Raw genomic sequence first — 17,467 nt, forward strand, 5'->3', positions numbered from 1 at the left:
TTCTATTCATGACATTACCACAACCATTTCCTAAAGAATGCAGCCCAGGTGAGTGAAGTCTCTGGCCAATAAGTGACTACCTACATGGGAGCAAAGAAAGCCTAAAGTGCTGCTGACCTTGAGGCTCTGATCTGAGTAGACTATGCAACAACCGCACCAAAACTACTCAGTATGAAGAGATGAGCAAACAATCAAATATATGAACTGTGCATTTATTGACACATGGGGAGCAGGGAGACTACTTCTTCTTGGACACACCAACAGTGCGACCACGACGACCGGTGGTCTTCGTGTGCTGGCCACGCACACGCAGTCTGAAAGAGAGGGACAGCAAAGTCATTAAATGTATCCAGAAAGTCAAAGTGTAAGAAAAATCCCATCCTAATGGAATTTAGTAGTCTTCATAGGACAAAATTATTTGATCACACTGACAGCAGAAGTTGACAAATGTGCTGACCATTATACCATAATTGGTATGCTTACAATAATCACTTAAGGAACTTGTGCTACAGACTTACTGCAATTGACGACAAAATAAGTTGGCTAAATGTCTCCTTGATAAACAATACAGAGATCAAGCTAAGCATTGTTTAGGATCAGCTTTTACATAGAACATATTCAAAGCATAGTCTCTAGTGAAAGTGCTTTAGTCCAGTATGCACAAAATGTTAAGAAACTACTGTCCAAATACAGGGATTGAACTCATCCAACAAACTCGTTTTCATGTTCCATGTGCCTTCAAAACAACCCAGAACTAAGCAGTATGCGTCTGGGAAACCAGGCCTTTGGCAGAGCATTGGGATTTGCCCTTAATATTTAGTCATTAAAATACAGAAAACAGCCATGCAATATAGCTGGACATCAGAAAAGCGCTTACCCCCAGAAGTGCCTGAGTCCACGGTGAGCCCTTATCTTCTTCAGCCTCTCAAGATCCTCTCTCAGCTTGTTGTCCAGACCGTTAGCAAGGACCTATAACATACAAAGACCATTGTAAGGTTGGATTATTGGGAGACAATTGTACATTTCGCTTTCGGAAATATTACTCAATTTGTATTAACTGCGCCACGAAGACAAAGGTGTACTTTAACTAGCCAATATCAATGCGACTGCATCACAAACTCAAGTAGTTTAGTTCCAATTTTGGAAAGAAGTCAGACGTCTCAAGTCTGCTGCAGTCACGTACCTGGCTGTACTTGCCATCCTTTACGTCCTTCTGTCTGTTGAGGAACCAGTCAGGGATTTTGTACTGGCGAGGATTCTGCATAATTGTCACCACCCTCTCAACCTGGGGACAAGTACATCCACTCAGATGTAATGCATCCACACAGATGACTGGGCCACACCACAGTAACTCATTGAGTGATGCAAGGTGATCCATGAAAGGAGTAAGGCCAGGATTCAAATCCACCACCCTGTGATTTACTTGAATCCCGGCCTCAGCCCTTCTGGCTGAGTTTGTACAGGCAGTTAAATTCTGACCTTTGTTTGCTAACCAGTCTTTTGACCAATCAGGTCAGCTCTGAAAAATACCTGATGCAATTGGTCAAAAGACCACTGAAAAAATATCAAGGTTGGGCTTCCGGTCTAAACACAGCCTAGGTAAATGATATGTCCACAACTGTCCCATACAGTCCTCTCACCTCATCATCAGTAAGTTCTCCAGCCCTCTTGCTGAGGTCGATATCAGCCTTCCTCAGGACAACATGGGCATATCGCCTGCCAACACCCTGTGAAGGAAATATACATGAACAATTGCTTTAGGCCTTAGTCCCACATTAGCCAACTGTAGTCATCTCTACATAGTCCTGAGAAGGTAATTCTTAACAAGCATAGCTACCTTGATGGCTGTGATGGCGAAGGCAATCTTCCTCCTACCATCAATGTTCGTGTTGAGAACACGAAGGATGTGCTGGAACTTCTCAGGAATTACCAGAGACTGCAGAGAAAAGACAGAACAGGGTCAATAGCGATTCACTTAGCTAGCTAACTACATCGTTGCTTCCAGAGGCCTGGCAGTGGCCCTTCTTGCCAGCCAGCAAAGTGTGACTGTATTATTAACAATTTGTATTTCCACAACTAATGCCGTGAATTAAGACCTATTTTCAAAATGTTGAGTTCAAATGTCAGCCGCCACCTGGCCAGCTTGCTACCGCAGTGACGAGGACTGACGTTAACTCGGTAGCATCAGACAACGTTAGCAGCAATGAGACCAGCTTACCATGGACGGCAAAAATGTTTCTGCTTATAATAACAACCACCCGCCCAACAAAGTGTGTGAAACTGAGGTTTACAACAACCTATTAAAGAAACCACCAAAGCCTATATTGACAAAAACTGTACTTCCCTGCAGCGTAGTGTCGGCGCGAAATAGGTATTTCAGCATAGTGAGTTGTCTGTACATTTGCGTCAATCTATGCAACTTCAATACGATAAATAAAGGATAAAAGTTCGCAAACACAATGTTAACAATAGTATCATAGTCGTCCAATTGACAGAATGTCCCTAAAAGCGACGATGAATGCAGATATTGACAATAATTTTGGTAACCCAATTCGCCACTTACCATCTTGGAAGCAGGTTCCGTTCAAAGAGGAAATTCCGAGACTCTCGCGATGGCTTTTGCCTTCGTTTCGTGAGTTCCCTGAGGAAAGGATTACATCGGCATAACTTGTCCGTCTAGGAACATGAACCGATATAAAATAGCGTTTTAAACAATATACAAATTAATACAATATAAATTACATTTAAAACAGTATATATTTGTATAGTAATTGTATTCGACATATACATACATTTATTTTAAGCAGATTTCAAAATTATCTTTTCTAATCGTTTTTACTCAGGTATCCCGGGGACATTAGACACGTTTGTGTCTAGTTTTTGTTTTAGGCTATGGTGGAGGGTGCAGTGACTGTAGCTGTGTTCGATGTAAACATAGCTGGTAACTCGACGGCGAATGTCATGTCATATTTACAAGATGAGGTGACGTTCGATAATGTTTCTGGCATACCAGATATATTTATGATAACTTGAATGTTCCGACTTCTGTTGCTCTCTGTGTTCTGCTCTGTGTGTTCTTTACATCGACAACACCAGTATAATTTAACGTTAGTTAGCCAGCTAGCTTGATCTTCCTACATCTTGGCCATCTGATCTGTCTAGCAATACAATCTAGCTACCGTTATCCATCTCTAATCAGCTATATTTCAGATGATTTAGATTAACTGTAGTGTTTGTTGTCGTTTTGCCTTATAGTTGTGTTTGCATCAGAGATGCATTGCATCAGATGCAAGGCTAGCTAGCCAGAGTCACTGATTGCTTGTTAGCAAGTTAAAAGCTCTGGTTGATTGCGTCGTTCCTGCACCAGAACTAGCATGCTACCTGCTAAGGTGACTCATACCTCAGAAGTCCCCTCTGGCCCCAAGTCAGAGTGGGCCAGAGCCCGATACTTTTTTTTGGGCCAGGCCTCAGAGGTGGGAACATAGAAAGCACCTGTCTAAAACCTGCAATGGAAAAGGCCTATTTAAGTCTTTACTCCCATGAATGGAGTCAGTTAGCTAACTCATTGAATTGTTATATCTTCCTTTACATAGTACACCAAAGCCATGCTGACTTACTGTCATTCTGCAACAGATGCAGCCTGACACAGATGCCATGGCCCCTCTCAACCTGGGTGACTTGGACTTGACCACAAACGAATTCATCTTGGATGAAGTGGATAGTAAGACCTTCAGCATTATTGTCTTTTGAATTAAGTATTGGTCCTATCATAAGGTCAAATTGGATCATAACCAAATAGCAATTTAGCTAATTAGTTCAGTGTTTTGGAAAATGTAAGAACCAACCTTTATGGAGATTAAACTAGCTAACCCCCCCCCCCCCCCAGTTCACATACAAGCTAATCTGGAAGATGACTTGGTGAAGGAGGCACTGAAAACAGTAAGACCATTGTACTGCACTATGCATGTCCCTAAACATCAACACATTTACAGTTTCAATTTTATTTCCTGTTTTCATTTTATATGTTGTATATAAGGCTGCATTCCTGCAACTGATGGCTTCCTTTCATCTGAATCTCTGTTTCTATCAGGGAGTTGACCTCAGGCATTACTCTAAACAGGTGGAGGGTGAACTCCAACGAATTGAACAAGCTTCCATCAAAGACTGTATCCATTCATGTATGAATGTTTTGAAAGAATTAGTGCATTATTTATGGTAATTCCTGATAGATTCAGTAGTTCAACCTGATAGGTAATCCTTGACCAAGCTTGTGTCAGATATCAAGGAGAGCCAGAACATTGCCTCTCTGCACAACCAGATCACAGCCTGTGACTCCATACTGGAGGTGAGTGGATGATGCCCTCAATCAAAAGTATCAAGTGTCTTCATACATCCATTCTAAATGGATCCTCATTTTTGCATGTGCAGGGTCTGAAAGAATGCGTTTACAATTTTCTATGTAAAAATATATAATGAAGCCAATGATAAATAGCTTTCATCCCCTCTCTCTCGCCACCCCCCCTCTATCCTCCCCTCTCTATTTCTTCAGCGAATGGAGGGCATGCTGAGCGGCTTCCAGAGTGACCTCTCGTCCATCAGCAGTGAGATCCAGACTCTGCAGCAGCAGTCGGTCAGCATGAACGTGCGGCTGAAGAACAGGCAGGCCGTACGCAGCCACCTCAGCTGGTGGATGAGCTGGTGGATGAGCTGGTGGTGCCCGGAGCTATGATCCAGTAAGGGCGTGTGTGTGTTGTATACAGATTTGTAACAATACATGTACCTGTATATATTTGATAGATATGGATGGAAAGAGGTTAGGGAGCACATGTCATATTGATGTCTGTAATGAGAAATCTACTTGACAGAGTCTCTATGATGTTGTAAGTGGTCCTATGGTCAAGCATGTATTCTAATAATTGTTCCCGACATTTTGTCCGCCTGCAGGGTAATCGTGGATAGCCCGGTTACGGAGCAGGAGTTCCTTGATCAGCTCCATGAGCTCAACAACAAGATCAATTTTGCCAAAGAGCTCAGCTTCAAGGAGACTTTGGCCTGCTCTGATGTCCAGGACATCGTTTGTGATACTACAATTCCCTCAGCAAGATTTTTTTGGTCAAATATCTGTGGTGATATACAGTGGGGCAAAGCATGGAAAATTGTTAACAAATATTGTATCAGTAACAAAGTAAAGGAAGTTTCATTTAAAATGTTACACGGAATTTATCCTGTGAAACATGTTTTGGAAAGATTCAAGCTAAATATTGACTATAACTGTGATTTCTGTGGAATGGAGAAGGAGGCCATTTTGCATTTTTTTTTTGCCTGTATTTATAGTAGAATGTTTTGGATTGACATACAGAATTTTGTTACAAAACAAAATAGGACGGTTGTACTATTTAATGGTTTTGATATAATGATTTATTTCAGAAATTCTGACATAAAGATGTATATTTAATTCAACTGCTAATAATACTAGGTACATGTTAAAGGAATTTTATATCTTGATGATAATAATCAATAATCAATTCGCCTTGACTAATGCCCAAGGTTTGTAAGACAATGGGTTAAATAATTAGGCAAGGACTCAGCTTTCTGCAAAAGGTTTCTGTAGCTTTATTCATGAGAATGTTCTGAGGTCAGGATAACAAAACAGTCATTTTATAGTTCTTGCTTACTTACGGACATGCATTTACACACAAACTGTTGGTGACCTGCATCCCCCATTGACTTCTCACACTTATCACTGCCTAGCTCATCCTGTTCCTTTCCCTCAAGGTTAGGAACCCTTTGAAGTTTTACTCCCTTTACCATCTGTCCCCTGCTCTCTATACTAATTGCATACACACATTTCTTTCCCTCTCCAGTGGTTCCTGGACTCTCTGGAACTAATCAGACCAATAGATCACTACATTGATCATTACATTGATTATTCATTAACCATGCTGTATGACTAATAATTCATCATGGTTTATTGATTCATTTACCTCTATATAGATAATTCTCTTATCAGTACATTTCATATTCACAAATCCCCCCCAAAAAATATATATTTCATTGTTTATGAACAAATAACAAACAAAAGAGGAATAGTCACATGCAAACAAGCATACATAAACTATTTACATTGCCAGGAATCCTAAACAAACAAATCATATTAATAATACAAGTTTTAATTGCCTTTTTGTTTTTCATTTTAGTTAAAGTAGTGCCATATTGTTTACATCTTGCTGAGGGAATTGTAGTATCAAACAATATTCCTAATCTGTTTATTACTACATTTATCTTTGATGTTAATATTGCCAATGAATATATTTTCATGTAAATCTGTTACTTACATCAACCACAGAGAAATTTACCAGAGATACAACTCCCCTTGGAATCGCATCAAAAACAATTGCATTTTCTTTTGGGGTTATTGGATTTTTAAATGTATCAAGAAATTCCCCATATATAAAAAAAATTATTATGATCCACGTCACAAAAAGCTCCCTCAGTACAGACATTCCAAGTGCCCTCGTTACCAAGGTTTCAGTGACTGCCAGAGGAACTGTTTGCCACAAGAGAAGTCTACCCTGATGTGTAAGGCTAAATCTTCAATGGATATTCTCTATTGAGCTAGCTATTTAGTCCATTAGGAATAGGGTTAATCTGGTCCTGGAAACTGGCTCAATCTTTATTTTTTTAATAATTGTATTAAATTCCCTGGAACACATTGGCCAGAGTACAACCAAAATCCTATTTGCATTTTTTAAATTTCACTGTTTTCACAGGGGAACGCACCCTAGCACTCTGATTTGTGATTTGGCTTAGGGTGTAAAAAATATTGCAGACGGTCTGTGAAACCAGCCAAATAGGTTAAAACCTTGCTTACATGGGAGATCGTTGTTAGAAGAGATGTTGAATCAGGGGACTGAACAGCAGGACAAATAACATAAGCAGAGAGGAGGACCTGTTATATGTTGATTTACCTGGAGAGAGAAGATTGAAACAACTTGTTCAGACCTGTCCATCACTCTGCAGTATCATCAATTTGGTATACTTTCCTTGCACAATAAGTATCTTGAATGAACTGCATTTTAAATGCTGTGTCTTACCTATAGGTGCTTGTTCGACCAGGATCTGATGGAATGTTTGAGTTTCACCAACCTGATACGCTAAAGGGGAAAAAATGTAGTAGTTAGAAATCCCAAACATTACTTATTATTAACCAAGTTCTTCATAAGTATACCCAGAGAAGACAATCTGTTGCCACCATGGCTCAGGTATTTTACCTTCCACTGTAAGTTGAACCCTGCTAATTGACAGCCCATGGGAATCCAACACGTTATAGGTCCCACCGTCATCTATCCTTAACCCTTTGAGGCGGACCACCAACCCTTTAGCCTCAAGACGACCCCTGTTGACCTCTTCACCCCTCATCCACAGGACCGTCAACTCTGTGCTGTTCCACCCCTGGAAGACCACTTTCATGGCCTGGGGAGTGTGGAGCTTCAGGTCCAGGGTTTCACCCACCCTCAAGGACTCCTTGGACGTGTAGTCTGAAGAGAATTACAGAAGAAATTAGGTAAGAGATCGTGAGGAAAGTGGAATGCTGGACCAATCTGAAACTGTGACTTCTGCACTTTTCAGGTGGTCTAAATGAGGTGTAGTGCCATAAAGTTAACTTCTGATCACTTTCACCTGGCCTTATAGCCCCACCGTGTAGTAAAGATAGTTCAACCCTTACCATGGACTGAGAGCTGGACACTCTGGATGAACACCCGCCTCTTATTACGTGCCCTGTCAACGACCATGAAGCTCTCGTAAAGCCCCACATCCCCCAACTGCACGTCACGCAAGATCAGAGAGCAGTCTCCCTTCCACAGCTGTTCCTCAGGTACCTCCACCCGCCCCTCAAACTCGGTTGCCTGCCACCGTTGCGCCCCCATCTGTTCAAACACGGTCTCATCAGGTGTCTGCCACTGGACATGGCAAACTGGGATTTTGTCTAGCTGGGACTTCCACTTGCAGGGAAGGATGGCTTGGCTTCCCACATTGCAAGAGATGGGGACAGGAATGGAAGACAGGGGGGAGGAGGCTGTAGGAGAGAGTTGGAACCAATGATTGGCAAATAAAACTACAAATCCATGATTTTCCAATGTTCATGTTCTAATTAAGCAATTAGAACATGAACACGGGGTGTGGTATATGGCCAATATACTACGGCTAAGGGCTTTTCTTAGCCACGACGCAACGTGGAGTGTCTGGATACAGCCCTTCGCCATGGTATATTGGCAATGTACCACCAACCCCGAGGTGCCTTATTGCTGTTATAAACTGGTTACCAACGTAATTATAGCAGTAAAATGACATGTTGTTGCTTTCAGCCAATCAGTATTCAGGGCTTGAACCATCCAGTTTATAATTGTGGATAGAGTTAATTTATACTCACCAACATAGCTGACAATCCACAGACAATGAAGATGTATGAAATGTCTAAAAAAAGAAAAGGAAGAATAAGCAGGATGAGAGGAAAGCATATATATGTGTATATATGCTATTGATGCAAAGCATTATGGCCCTCGCCACATATTCGTCGCCAGACCCACTTGCTCCAGGTCATCTATAAGTCTATGCTAGGTAAAGCTCCGCCTTATCTCAGTTCACTGGTCACCATAACAACACCCACCCGTAGCACGCGCTCCAGCAGGTATATCTCACTGGTCACCCCCAAAGCCAACACCTCTTTTGGCCGCCTTTCCTTATAGTTGTCTACTGCCATTGACTGGAACGAATTGCAAAAATCGCTGAAGCTGGAGACTTATATTTCCCTCACTAGCTTTAAACATCAGCTATCAGCTAACCGATCGCTGCAGCTGTACATAGTCCATCTGTAAATAGCCTACCTATCCTACCCATCTCATCCCCATAGTTTTTATTTACTTTTCTGCTCTTTTGCACACCAATATTTCAACTTGCACATCATCATCTGATCATCATCATCATCTGTTCATCTATCACTCCAGTGTTAATTTGCTAAATTGTAAATACTGCTATGGCCTATTTATTGCCTTACCTCACGCCATTTGCACACACTGTATATAGACTTTTTTTTCTATTGTGTTATTGACTGTACGCTTGTTTATTCCATGTGTAACTCTGTGTTGTTTGTGTCACACTGCTTTGCTTTATCTTGGCCGGGTCGCAGTTGTAAATGAGAACTTGTTCTCAACTAGCCTACCTGGTTAAATAAAGGTGTGATAAAAAATTAAATGTAAAAACTGTTGTCAAACAAGTCACAATCAGAGAAAAATACAATTTGTTTTACTTTCATATACTGCAAAATGAACTCAAATAATTTAAACGTTTGAAACAACATCACTAGCATATCTGATACTAATTGTTATTATAGCTTTAAAATATAAAGATTTTGTCAACGGCATGAAATCAGTTTCGTTTCTCCAAACCAGTTAAGGCTCAATTGAATTTCTTTAAAGCGGCTGCCCTTCTCTGAAAACGAAACTTAAGAATATTGCAGTCCTAATGCACGCCACGCATCTAATTTAGTAAACAAACTTGTCCATACATGATGTAATCCACCAAGAAATGCGTACAGCTATCATCTCCTTTCAATTAGTTACCCGATGTGAGCACATAGCCTAGTGATGCACAGTGAATACAATAGGAAACAAGCAATTTGTCTGGGCAGATAGAGTCAAATACAATTTTTTTTCTTCTAAGAATTGTTTAGATAATTTGCTAATTAAAATAAATACATATGTGTCTCTTACCGTTTACTGACTATGCCATACATTTTTATTGTAACAGACTGCGAGTAGGTTGACTCCTCGAACTTGTAACAAACTGCGAGCAGGCTGAGTCCTAGAAACTGATGATTGAGCAGTGGCAGCAAGCAAAGCTGTACAAGCCTCGGGAGCGTCAGCTGAGTTATCAGAAACGAAACCTGGGGGGGAAAAAATAGGCCTGGCTACTAATTAGAGACTCATTTCATTTTAAGAACGGGGAACATTCTGAATGGCACACGTACACAATCCATGTCTCAATTGTCTCAAGGCTTAGAAATCCTTCTTTAACCTGTCTCTTCCCCTTCATCTACACTGATTGAAGTGGATTTTACAGGTGACAGCAATAAGGGGTCATAGCTTTCGCCTGGATTCACCTGGTCAGTCTATGTCATGGAAAGAGTAGGTGTTCATAATGTTTGTGCACTCAGTGAAGATGTAGTGAACAAATCTTGATCATCCCCATTGTTGTGGTTGAATGGTAGCAGCAAAAACAGGGGTGAATGTAAACGCTTAAGACTTGTAAATAGTTTACTTAAAGGGACATTACAAAATAAAAGTTGATATTTTGCAAATCTGCAGTTGTTACATACATTTTTTGATTTCAAGTAATTATATATACCCATTGATTCTTGAACAATATAACGTATGAATACTTCCTGAGCTGAGTTGAACAGTTTTACCCGATCAAAACCCCAATTATAACCCCAATTATAATCTTGTTTTTATATTCTCAAAACATTGTAGTCGATATCCTCGTTTATAAACCCAGGGTCGTTACAACATGATTAAAGCTATCATTTTGATCTCATGGATCCTTGCATCAATAGTGCTGTCTATGAATTTAAGAGTGGTTCTATTTCTTCAGCCCCATTGATCAGCTATTTACCCAAACAATGGCGCGATAAACCATTTGTTATTGTTTGAACTGCAGATTGCCTCTATGAATTGTTTCCTCTTTCAGGTAAAACAACATATTTGTGTAGCACCTGTGTGAACAGGAATTCAAGTCTCAAGGTAAAAGTACTTCTGTTAGTCATAATTGTTAGGACTAAACCTTGTCTAACTGTAAATCTGTGCCTGGGAGGTTTGGATGGCATGAAGTAAATATTTCATCACTGACACTGACATATATATATATATCATAAGGAAGTAAGTCTGCACTATGCCAGTATGAAGCACACTGGTAAGGCCCGCCCCATTGCTCAGGGAGTGCCAGGATTGGCCCAGGGAGATGTTATCTATACAACAGTGGCCCAATGTGTTCATTCAGGCGCATGGTGCATCTGCTGACATTGTTCTTTGAATATCTGTTCTTGATGGAAATAAGATTGTATTTTGATTTGTGCAGGTATGAGTGTTTCTGTAAATGTTGAAAAAGCTAATGTAATATATATATTTTTTTATCCAAAGAATCTCTATAATTGTTTTAAGCCAACAGGATAGATAATTAGTTGGATAAAAGAATAGTATCTTGCGTATCTTGAAAGACTCAAATACATTTATTATAGGATTAAAGAGCAACCTTTGTAAAATGTACTCGTACTGTAATACAAAGAGGTAAAATACGAACTGTTTTGTAAAGGAGTCAATCAGTCAAATCAATGTGTTATTCTCTCCAAACCCTGGAATGCTGGTCTAGCAGAGACCACAGTGGAATAGATGACCTGATGCTGGTCTCCCTGTACCCTCGATCTTTCCCTCCAGTTCTGCCGACCCAGAGATGCATACTGAACCTCAGTGTCTTCCACATGAGAAGGGCTCTGAGACACACACGGAAACATACAAATATTTAAATTGACATTTTAGTAATGTTTTCAATGAGTGATATTCATTTGTACTCACTTCTTCCCCATCACTTTGTGTGATATCAGACCCTATAATATATATTTTTAAATATTGTTTTCAATGATAGCAATACTTGTTGGGAGAATGCACACATTTTACACAAATCAATTATCATATACCCAGTACCGACCCATCATTCAGGGCAGGTGCACCTGTTTTGAGCCCCACATTTTTAGCAAAAAAATATATATCATTGAGTTAATAAAGCTGCATACAAACATGGTCTCTTTTATGTTTTCCTGAGTAAGGCAGCTTCAAAATGCAGGTTTTTCAGCCTAGCTCAGTGCTTTCTGTGGTGGTGGGGCAAGCCAGCAGAAAATATGTCCCTGAACAAAGGGTGTTTCGCCATGATTGGCTCAGTTTTCTGTCACTCATGGGGACACTAATTCCCCACGAAGTCTAAGGGGAGACCTAAAGAATTATAGACCTTTGGGTGCTGCAATGGAGTTACATTAGAAGTGCCCATCTAAAGAGGCTCAAGGTCATTGGCAAAAGATAAAATTATGTCAAATCACGTTATACGTACAGTAGCTTTGATTGGACTGATCATGTCAACATCATCCTTTCAAAATCTTAGCAGTCATTATCATCAATCAAGTCGACAATCTACTGGCAAATCCTTTTCAATCCTTGTCATATGAAGAGAAATAATGAAGAGAAATTATATATAAAACGTATCGCTGCTCGTCGGCCATTGGACATAAACAAGTTGGAAATCGCAAATTGAACAATGAGTGGTTTGGAAGGAAGTAAGCACAGCACAACAAGGTGAGTCCAAAAATGTCTTGTATGCTGCTGCGTAAATGATGTAATATGCCAGGGAAATATATATATATACTATAGCTAAAAAAGTAACACGAAGTGTATGATGTGTAATAAGCTGTTAGTAGCCCATGTGCCTCATGCTAATAATTTGGTCCCCTTTCCCCTCTTAATTTCACCTACAGTTCTGACTTGGCACATGTAGCCTATAGTCTGTTTTAGAGAAATGTAATCATTGAATATTGTATGAGCATTCATTGTCTGCTTATATGCCCCCATTATTTATCCTATGGTTCTGACTTGGTGTACAGGGAGAACACTGTAAGTACAACCCATGTTCTGAATTCTGTCGTTATACATTTCAAAAGTGCTGAACAAATAGCTATATTGACAACGTCCGTCCTAGCTCACTCATTAATGTCTTAATCGAAATTACGGATTGCCCCTTATCCGCTCGTCGTTCCCCTATGCCATAGATTGTACATCTCAATTGTCAGTAGAAACCACATTGGTTTAAACAAGTCAGCCATATCAGCTATGTTTTAAAAAAAGGCTGAATGATCTGTTTCGCTGCCAGACAAGGCTCCGTTGATAGCCAGGTGTAGCAGTGGCAAGGTGTTGGTACTGCTGTTAGGACAGTTTTATGTAGGCCCTAACAGTTTGTGGGAACCGTTTGTCACTGTTATAGTGCAATTACTGTATTGTTTAGTGTTGTGTTGTGGCTTTGCTGGCATGCATAATGGTGTTTTCCCGCTAATCGCATTATAGAACGAACATTCACACAGTCTTGTCCGCATTGCTGTGCTTATAGTGCGAGGAAATAATAGTTTCTCAACATTTTAAGCTAAGCATTCTGACCTGTTGCATGAGCCTTATTGCTTTCGATATTTTTTGGGATGTAGCACTGGTTGTATGAATTCAGGATCTATCGTCCCACAACTGTCCCAGAGTCTGTTTTGAATATAGGCTATTTCTTTCTCGCACAGAACGACAAACTGACTAATGGAATATACACTTCCTAAAACTTGGGTGCAGCTCTTAATATTGGTTTACATATCAGACAAAGCTTGGTCTGCTTTTTCGGTTTGTTTTGTTTCCTGTTTATCATTAGGGGCCAGGTAAAGAGTAAGCACTTCTTCATAACCAGTGGTGGTACATAGGCTACTCGTCATCAATTCTGTTCAAGGTTTCTGTTTCTGCTCAGCTCTCCTCCCACAGCTCTCCTAGCTCTGGGCTGGGCAGCAGTGTGTGGTAACCACGGTGTGGTTTGTGTTCCAGACGCAGAAGTGGCAGAGAGGGAGGTGATGTGATGTTGGACACTCCTAGCCTGTGTTGTCCCCAGTCTCGGCCTTGTTTGGCGCCCTCTGTGTCTTTGGACTCTGTTTCCGGTCAGGTGAGCTTGCTGCCCTAGATTTACAAAGGCTACATTTATAGAGGAAAGTTTGCACTTCTTTTTAATCAATGCATCAAAACAAAGACTTGTTTTATACATTTAATTATATATATACAACTAACAAACAGTAGTGTAATATGAATAAACCATTCATTAATGCATTTTCAAATCACTAAGCATATCTTCATGTAGATTACTGATAAAGACACCAACAAACTAGCAGGCTAACTGTTCATATACAGTGCCTTATGGAAAGTATTCAGACCCCTCGACTTTTTTTTACACTTTGTTAGGTTACATCCTTATTCTAAAACTGATTAAATAAAAAAAATCCCAAATTGTAAATCAATAATTGGAAATTAAATACCAGAAGTGTACCACTAGGTGGCAGTGAAGTATATTGTTGCTGTATTGATGCTGTGACTACAGCTTTTCAATAGTGAAGTGTTTTTCAGCGTCGTCCAAACTAACATTTTGGAGTTATATGTACTTATAAAGCACTCTTTTCCCAAAACAACTGTTTGAAAATATGTGGTTAGATAAGGCGGGGTCACTGGAAATAAAGTATAATGTAACTAAACAACGCACTCTTATTTTAAGATTTGAACACATCCATAATAGTAGCCTATCAGGTAAAGGCTACATTTACACCGCAAACATCTCAAGCAATCTTATGTTAATCCTATGACTATAACAAATGAACCTTGTTACTTAGTTGATTTAGAATTGTATTGATCTGATGTTACATCTGTTCATTTTCTGATCATATTGTGTATGATTAAGGCAAACCTATTTACTTATCTATCAAACATTGTCTGCCTGGATTACAACACTTCCTTAAGCAGCAGACCATAAGGACGGATGGAGTTTTCCACAATAGCTCTCTCTTGAACAGGAGATGATCCCTCAGGCACATAAACCAGCCAGTAACTCTCTCTCCGACACTGTTGCCTTTTCTGGGGGTTGATCCTATTCTGTAGCACCACCTTGTAGGTTTTGTTATCTACTTTGGACGTGAATCTCTTGGAGAACTTCTCAGCTACGTTAATGTCCGGTGTTGAGTACACTCCTCTTCCGACAGTAGCACCATCTCCATCTTTCCTGATGATGCCCTGGGATCCGTCCATAGCAGGTCCGTGGTAGGACACTGGCCAGGCCTCGTCTCCGGTCCCCAACCATCCATCTCCATCCCTGTATTTGTTCAACACCTTCAGGGCAATGCGGTTCCAGCCACAGGGTCGGACGTACTGCTCCTTTCCCCGAGTAAACACTGCTTCACCATCCTTAACATTTGTAAAGTCGTAGTCATACCGAGAATCAACAAACTCTTTCACGTTCACAGAAACAGTGGTTTGTGGAATGGATGCGGCGGATGGGGCATCTGGTAAAGCTAAGGCACCTTTTAAAGACAATGTCCCCAAACTTGGGTACTCCAACTCTAGAAGGCCCTCTTGTACGTAGAACTCCTTTAGTGCGACCACATTGACAAAGTCCTGTGGGGTTAGTGAAAGTGTTCCCGCGGTGGTTGATTCCACTTTGCAACCTGAGACAGCAGACAGAGCCTCCAAGATGAGATTTACGTTTGGCATGGTGAGAGTTAGAAATCTTGAAAACATTGACGGTATGAAGACTTCACAGAGAGCAGAAAACTCCTTCCTGTGTGTGATCAGACACGAAGGCGTCTGCTCTTGTAATTTCACTTATACATAGACTGTGCTGTGAAATGTAATTTTTACTTTCACTTTCTGTTGCAGTGACTGGAAAAACAAGATGGCATACGGTAAAAGTACACTGACAGTGCAAAACATTAGGAACATCTTCCTAATATTGACTTGCACCCCCTTTTGCCCTCAGAACAGCCTCAATTCGTTGGGACGTGGAATCTACTAGGTGTCGGTCGCATTCCACTGGGATGCTGGCCCATGTTGACTCCAATGCTTCCCACAGTTGTGTCAAGTTGGCTGAATGTCCTTTGGGTGGTGGACCATTCTTGATACACACGGGAAACTGTTGTCGTGAAAACCCCAGCAGAGTAGCAGTTCTAACACGTTCAAATGCAGTTAAATATATGTTCTTGTCCATTCACATTCTGAACTGCACACATACACAATCCATGTCTCAAGGCTTAGAAATCCTTCTTTAACCTGTCTCTTCCCCTTCATATACACTTATTGAAGTGGATTTAACAGGTGAACGCAATAAGGGATCATAGCTTTCGCCTGGATTCACCTGGTCGGTCTATGGCGTGGTCTCGTGTGGCTCAGTTGGTAGAGCATGGTGTTTGCAACGCCAGGGTTGTGGGTTCGATTCCCACGGGGGACCAGTACGGGAAAGAATGGATGAAATGTATGCATTCACTACTGTAAGTCGCTCTAGATAAGAGCGTCTGCTAAATGACTAAAATGTAAAAAATGAAAGAGCGGGTGATCATAATGTTTTGTGCACTCAGTGTAGATGTAGTGAACAAATCTTGATCATCCCCATTATTGTTGTGGTTGAATGATAGCAGCAAAAACAGAAGTGAATGTAAACGCTTAAGACTTGTAAATAGTTTACTTAAACTTTTATTTTGTAATGTCCCTTTATCTTTTGCAAATCTGCAGTAATTTAAATGTTTTTGATTTCAAAACCCCAATTATAACCCCAATTTATAATCTTGTTTTTATATTCTCAAAACATTGTAGTCGATATCCTCGCTTATAAACCCAGGGTTGTTAAAACATGATTAAAGCTATCATTTTGATCTCATGGATGGTCAGTCCTTGCATCAATAGTGCTGTCTATGAATTTAAGAGTAGTTCTATTTCTTCAGCCCCATTGGTCAGCTATTTACCCAAACAATGGCGGGATAAACCATTTGTTATTGTTTGAACTGCAGATTGCCTCTATGAATTGTTTCCTCTTTCAGGTAAAACATATTTGTGTAGCACCTGTGTGAACAGGAATTCAAGTCTCAAGGTAAAAGTACTTATCTTAGTCATAATCGTTAGGACTAAACCTTGTCTAACTGTAAATCTATGCCTGAAAAGTTTGGATGGCATGAATCAATATTTAATCACTAACGCTGATATATATATATATATATATATATATATATATATATATATATATATATATATATATATATATATATATATATATATATATCATAAGGAAGTGAGTCTACACTATGCCAGTATGAAGCACACTGGTAAGGCCCGCCCCATTGCTCAGGGAGTGCCAGGATTGGCCCAGGGAGATGTTATCTATACAACAGTGGCCCAATGTGTTCATTCAGGCGCATGGTGCATCTGCTGACATTGTTCTTTGAATATCTGTTCTTGATGGAAATAAGATTGTATTTTGATTTGTGCAGGTATGAGTGTTTCTGTAAATGTTGAAAAAGCTAATGTAATATATATATTTTTTTATCCAAAGAATCTCTATAATTGTTTTAAACCAACAGGATAGATAATTAGTTGGATAAAAGAATAGTATCTTGCGTATCTTGAAAGACTCAAATACATTTATTATAGGATTAAAGAGCAACCTTTGTAAAATGTACTCGTACTGTAATACAAAGAGGTAAAATACGAACTGTTTTGTAAAGGAGTCAATCAGTCAAATCAATGTGTTATTCTCTCCAAACCCTGGAATGCTGGTCTAGCAGAGACCACAGTGGAATAGATGACCTGATGCTGGT

General features: G+C 40.1%; 4 protein-coding genes across 5 annotated transcripts; 1 reads left to right on the forward strand and 3 right to left on the reverse strand.

Moving 5' to 3' along the window:
• Positions 1-196: 196 nt before the first annotated feature.
• Positions 197-2,698, reverse strand: LOC106569946 (small ribosomal subunit protein uS13). The gene is made up of 6 exons (XM_014141728.3): positions 2,564-2,698; positions 1,838-1,936; positions 1,641-1,727; positions 1,184-1,285; positions 878-969; positions 197-314 (listed from the first exon to the last, which is right to left on the reverse strand). Exons 1-6 carry the CDS (start codon positions 2,564-2,566, stop codon positions 239-241), a joined length of 459 nt encoding a protein of 152 aa, XP_013997203.1. The 5' UTR covers positions 2,567-2,698; the 3' UTR covers positions 197-238.
• LOC100286442 (vacuolar protein sorting-associated protein 52 homolog) lies at positions 2,677-5,460 on the forward strand. Its single transcript, XM_014141725.3, is given in 9 exon segments — positions 2,677-2,982; positions 3,634-3,673; positions 3,887-3,939; positions 4,091-4,166; positions 4,278-4,345; positions 4,550-4,684; positions 4,687-4,733; positions 4,945-5,311; positions 5,313-5,460. Coding segments are annotated over 9 exon segments (978 nt in total). The 5' UTR covers positions 2,677-2,892; the 3' UTR covers positions 5,415-5,460.
• A 129-nt stretch (positions 5,461-5,589) lies between these two features.
• On the reverse strand, positions 5,590-9,977 carry LOC100194553 (VHSV-induced protein-like). 2 transcript variants are annotated; one of them, XM_014141497.3, is made up of 6 exons: positions 9,771-9,977; positions 8,432-8,475; positions 7,727-8,077; positions 7,272-7,538; positions 7,095-7,154; positions 5,590-6,968 (listed from the first exon to the last, which is right to left on the reverse strand). In XM_014141497.3, exons 1-6 carry the CDS (start codon positions 9,791-9,793, stop codon positions 6,886-6,888), a joined length of 828 nt encoding a protein of 275 aa, XP_013996972.1. In that variant the 5' UTR covers positions 9,794-9,977; the 3' UTR covers positions 5,590-6,885.
• Positions 9,978-13,871: 3,894 nt separating this feature from the next.
• On the reverse strand, positions 13,872-15,947 carry LOC145860379 (uncharacterized). Its single transcript, XM_082961149.1, has one exon. It carries the CDS (start codon positions 15,399-15,401, stop codon positions 14,610-14,612), a length of 792 nt encoding a protein of 263 aa, XP_082817275.1. The 5' UTR covers positions 15,402-15,947; the 3' UTR covers positions 13,872-14,609.
• Positions 15,948-17,467: the final 1,520 nt, after the last annotated feature.

Source organism: Salmo salar, chromosome 14, assembly GCF_965601325.2.
Source record: "Salmo salar chromosome 14, fSalSal1, whole genome shotgun sequence".
NCBI classification, from domain to species: domain Eukaryota; kingdom Metazoa; phylum Chordata; class Actinopteri; order Salmoniformes; family Salmonidae; genus Salmo; species Salmo salar.

Excerpts from the sequence above, each read along its gene's own strand:
- LOC100194553 (XM_014141497.3), bottom strand. The coding sequence starts at position 9,793 with ATGTATGGCATAGTCAGTAAACG. Across the intron at positions 7,539-7,726 it reads TGTCCAGCTCTCAGTCCATG|ACTACACGTCCAAGGAGTCC; the intron begins GTAAGGGTTGAA and ends AATTCTCTTCAG. Across the intron at positions 6,969-7,094 it reads GGTCGAACAAGCACCTATAG|GTAAATCAACATATAACAGG; the intron begins GTAAGACACAGC and ends TTCTCTCTCCAG.
- LOC106569946 (XM_014141728.3), bottom strand. Across the intron at positions 1,286-1,640 it reads GAGAACTTACTGATGATGAG|GTTGAGAGGGTGGTGACAAT; the intron begins GTGAGAGGACTG and ends ACTTGTCCCCAG. Across the intron at positions 315-877 it reads GGACTCAGGCACTTCTGGGG|ACTGCGTGTGCGTGGCCAGC; the intron begins GTAAGCGCTTTT and ends CCTCTCTTTCAG.
- LOC145860379 (XM_082961149.1), bottom strand. The coding sequence starts at position 15,401 with ATGTTTTCAAGATTTCTAACTCTCACCATGCCAAACGTAAATCTCATC.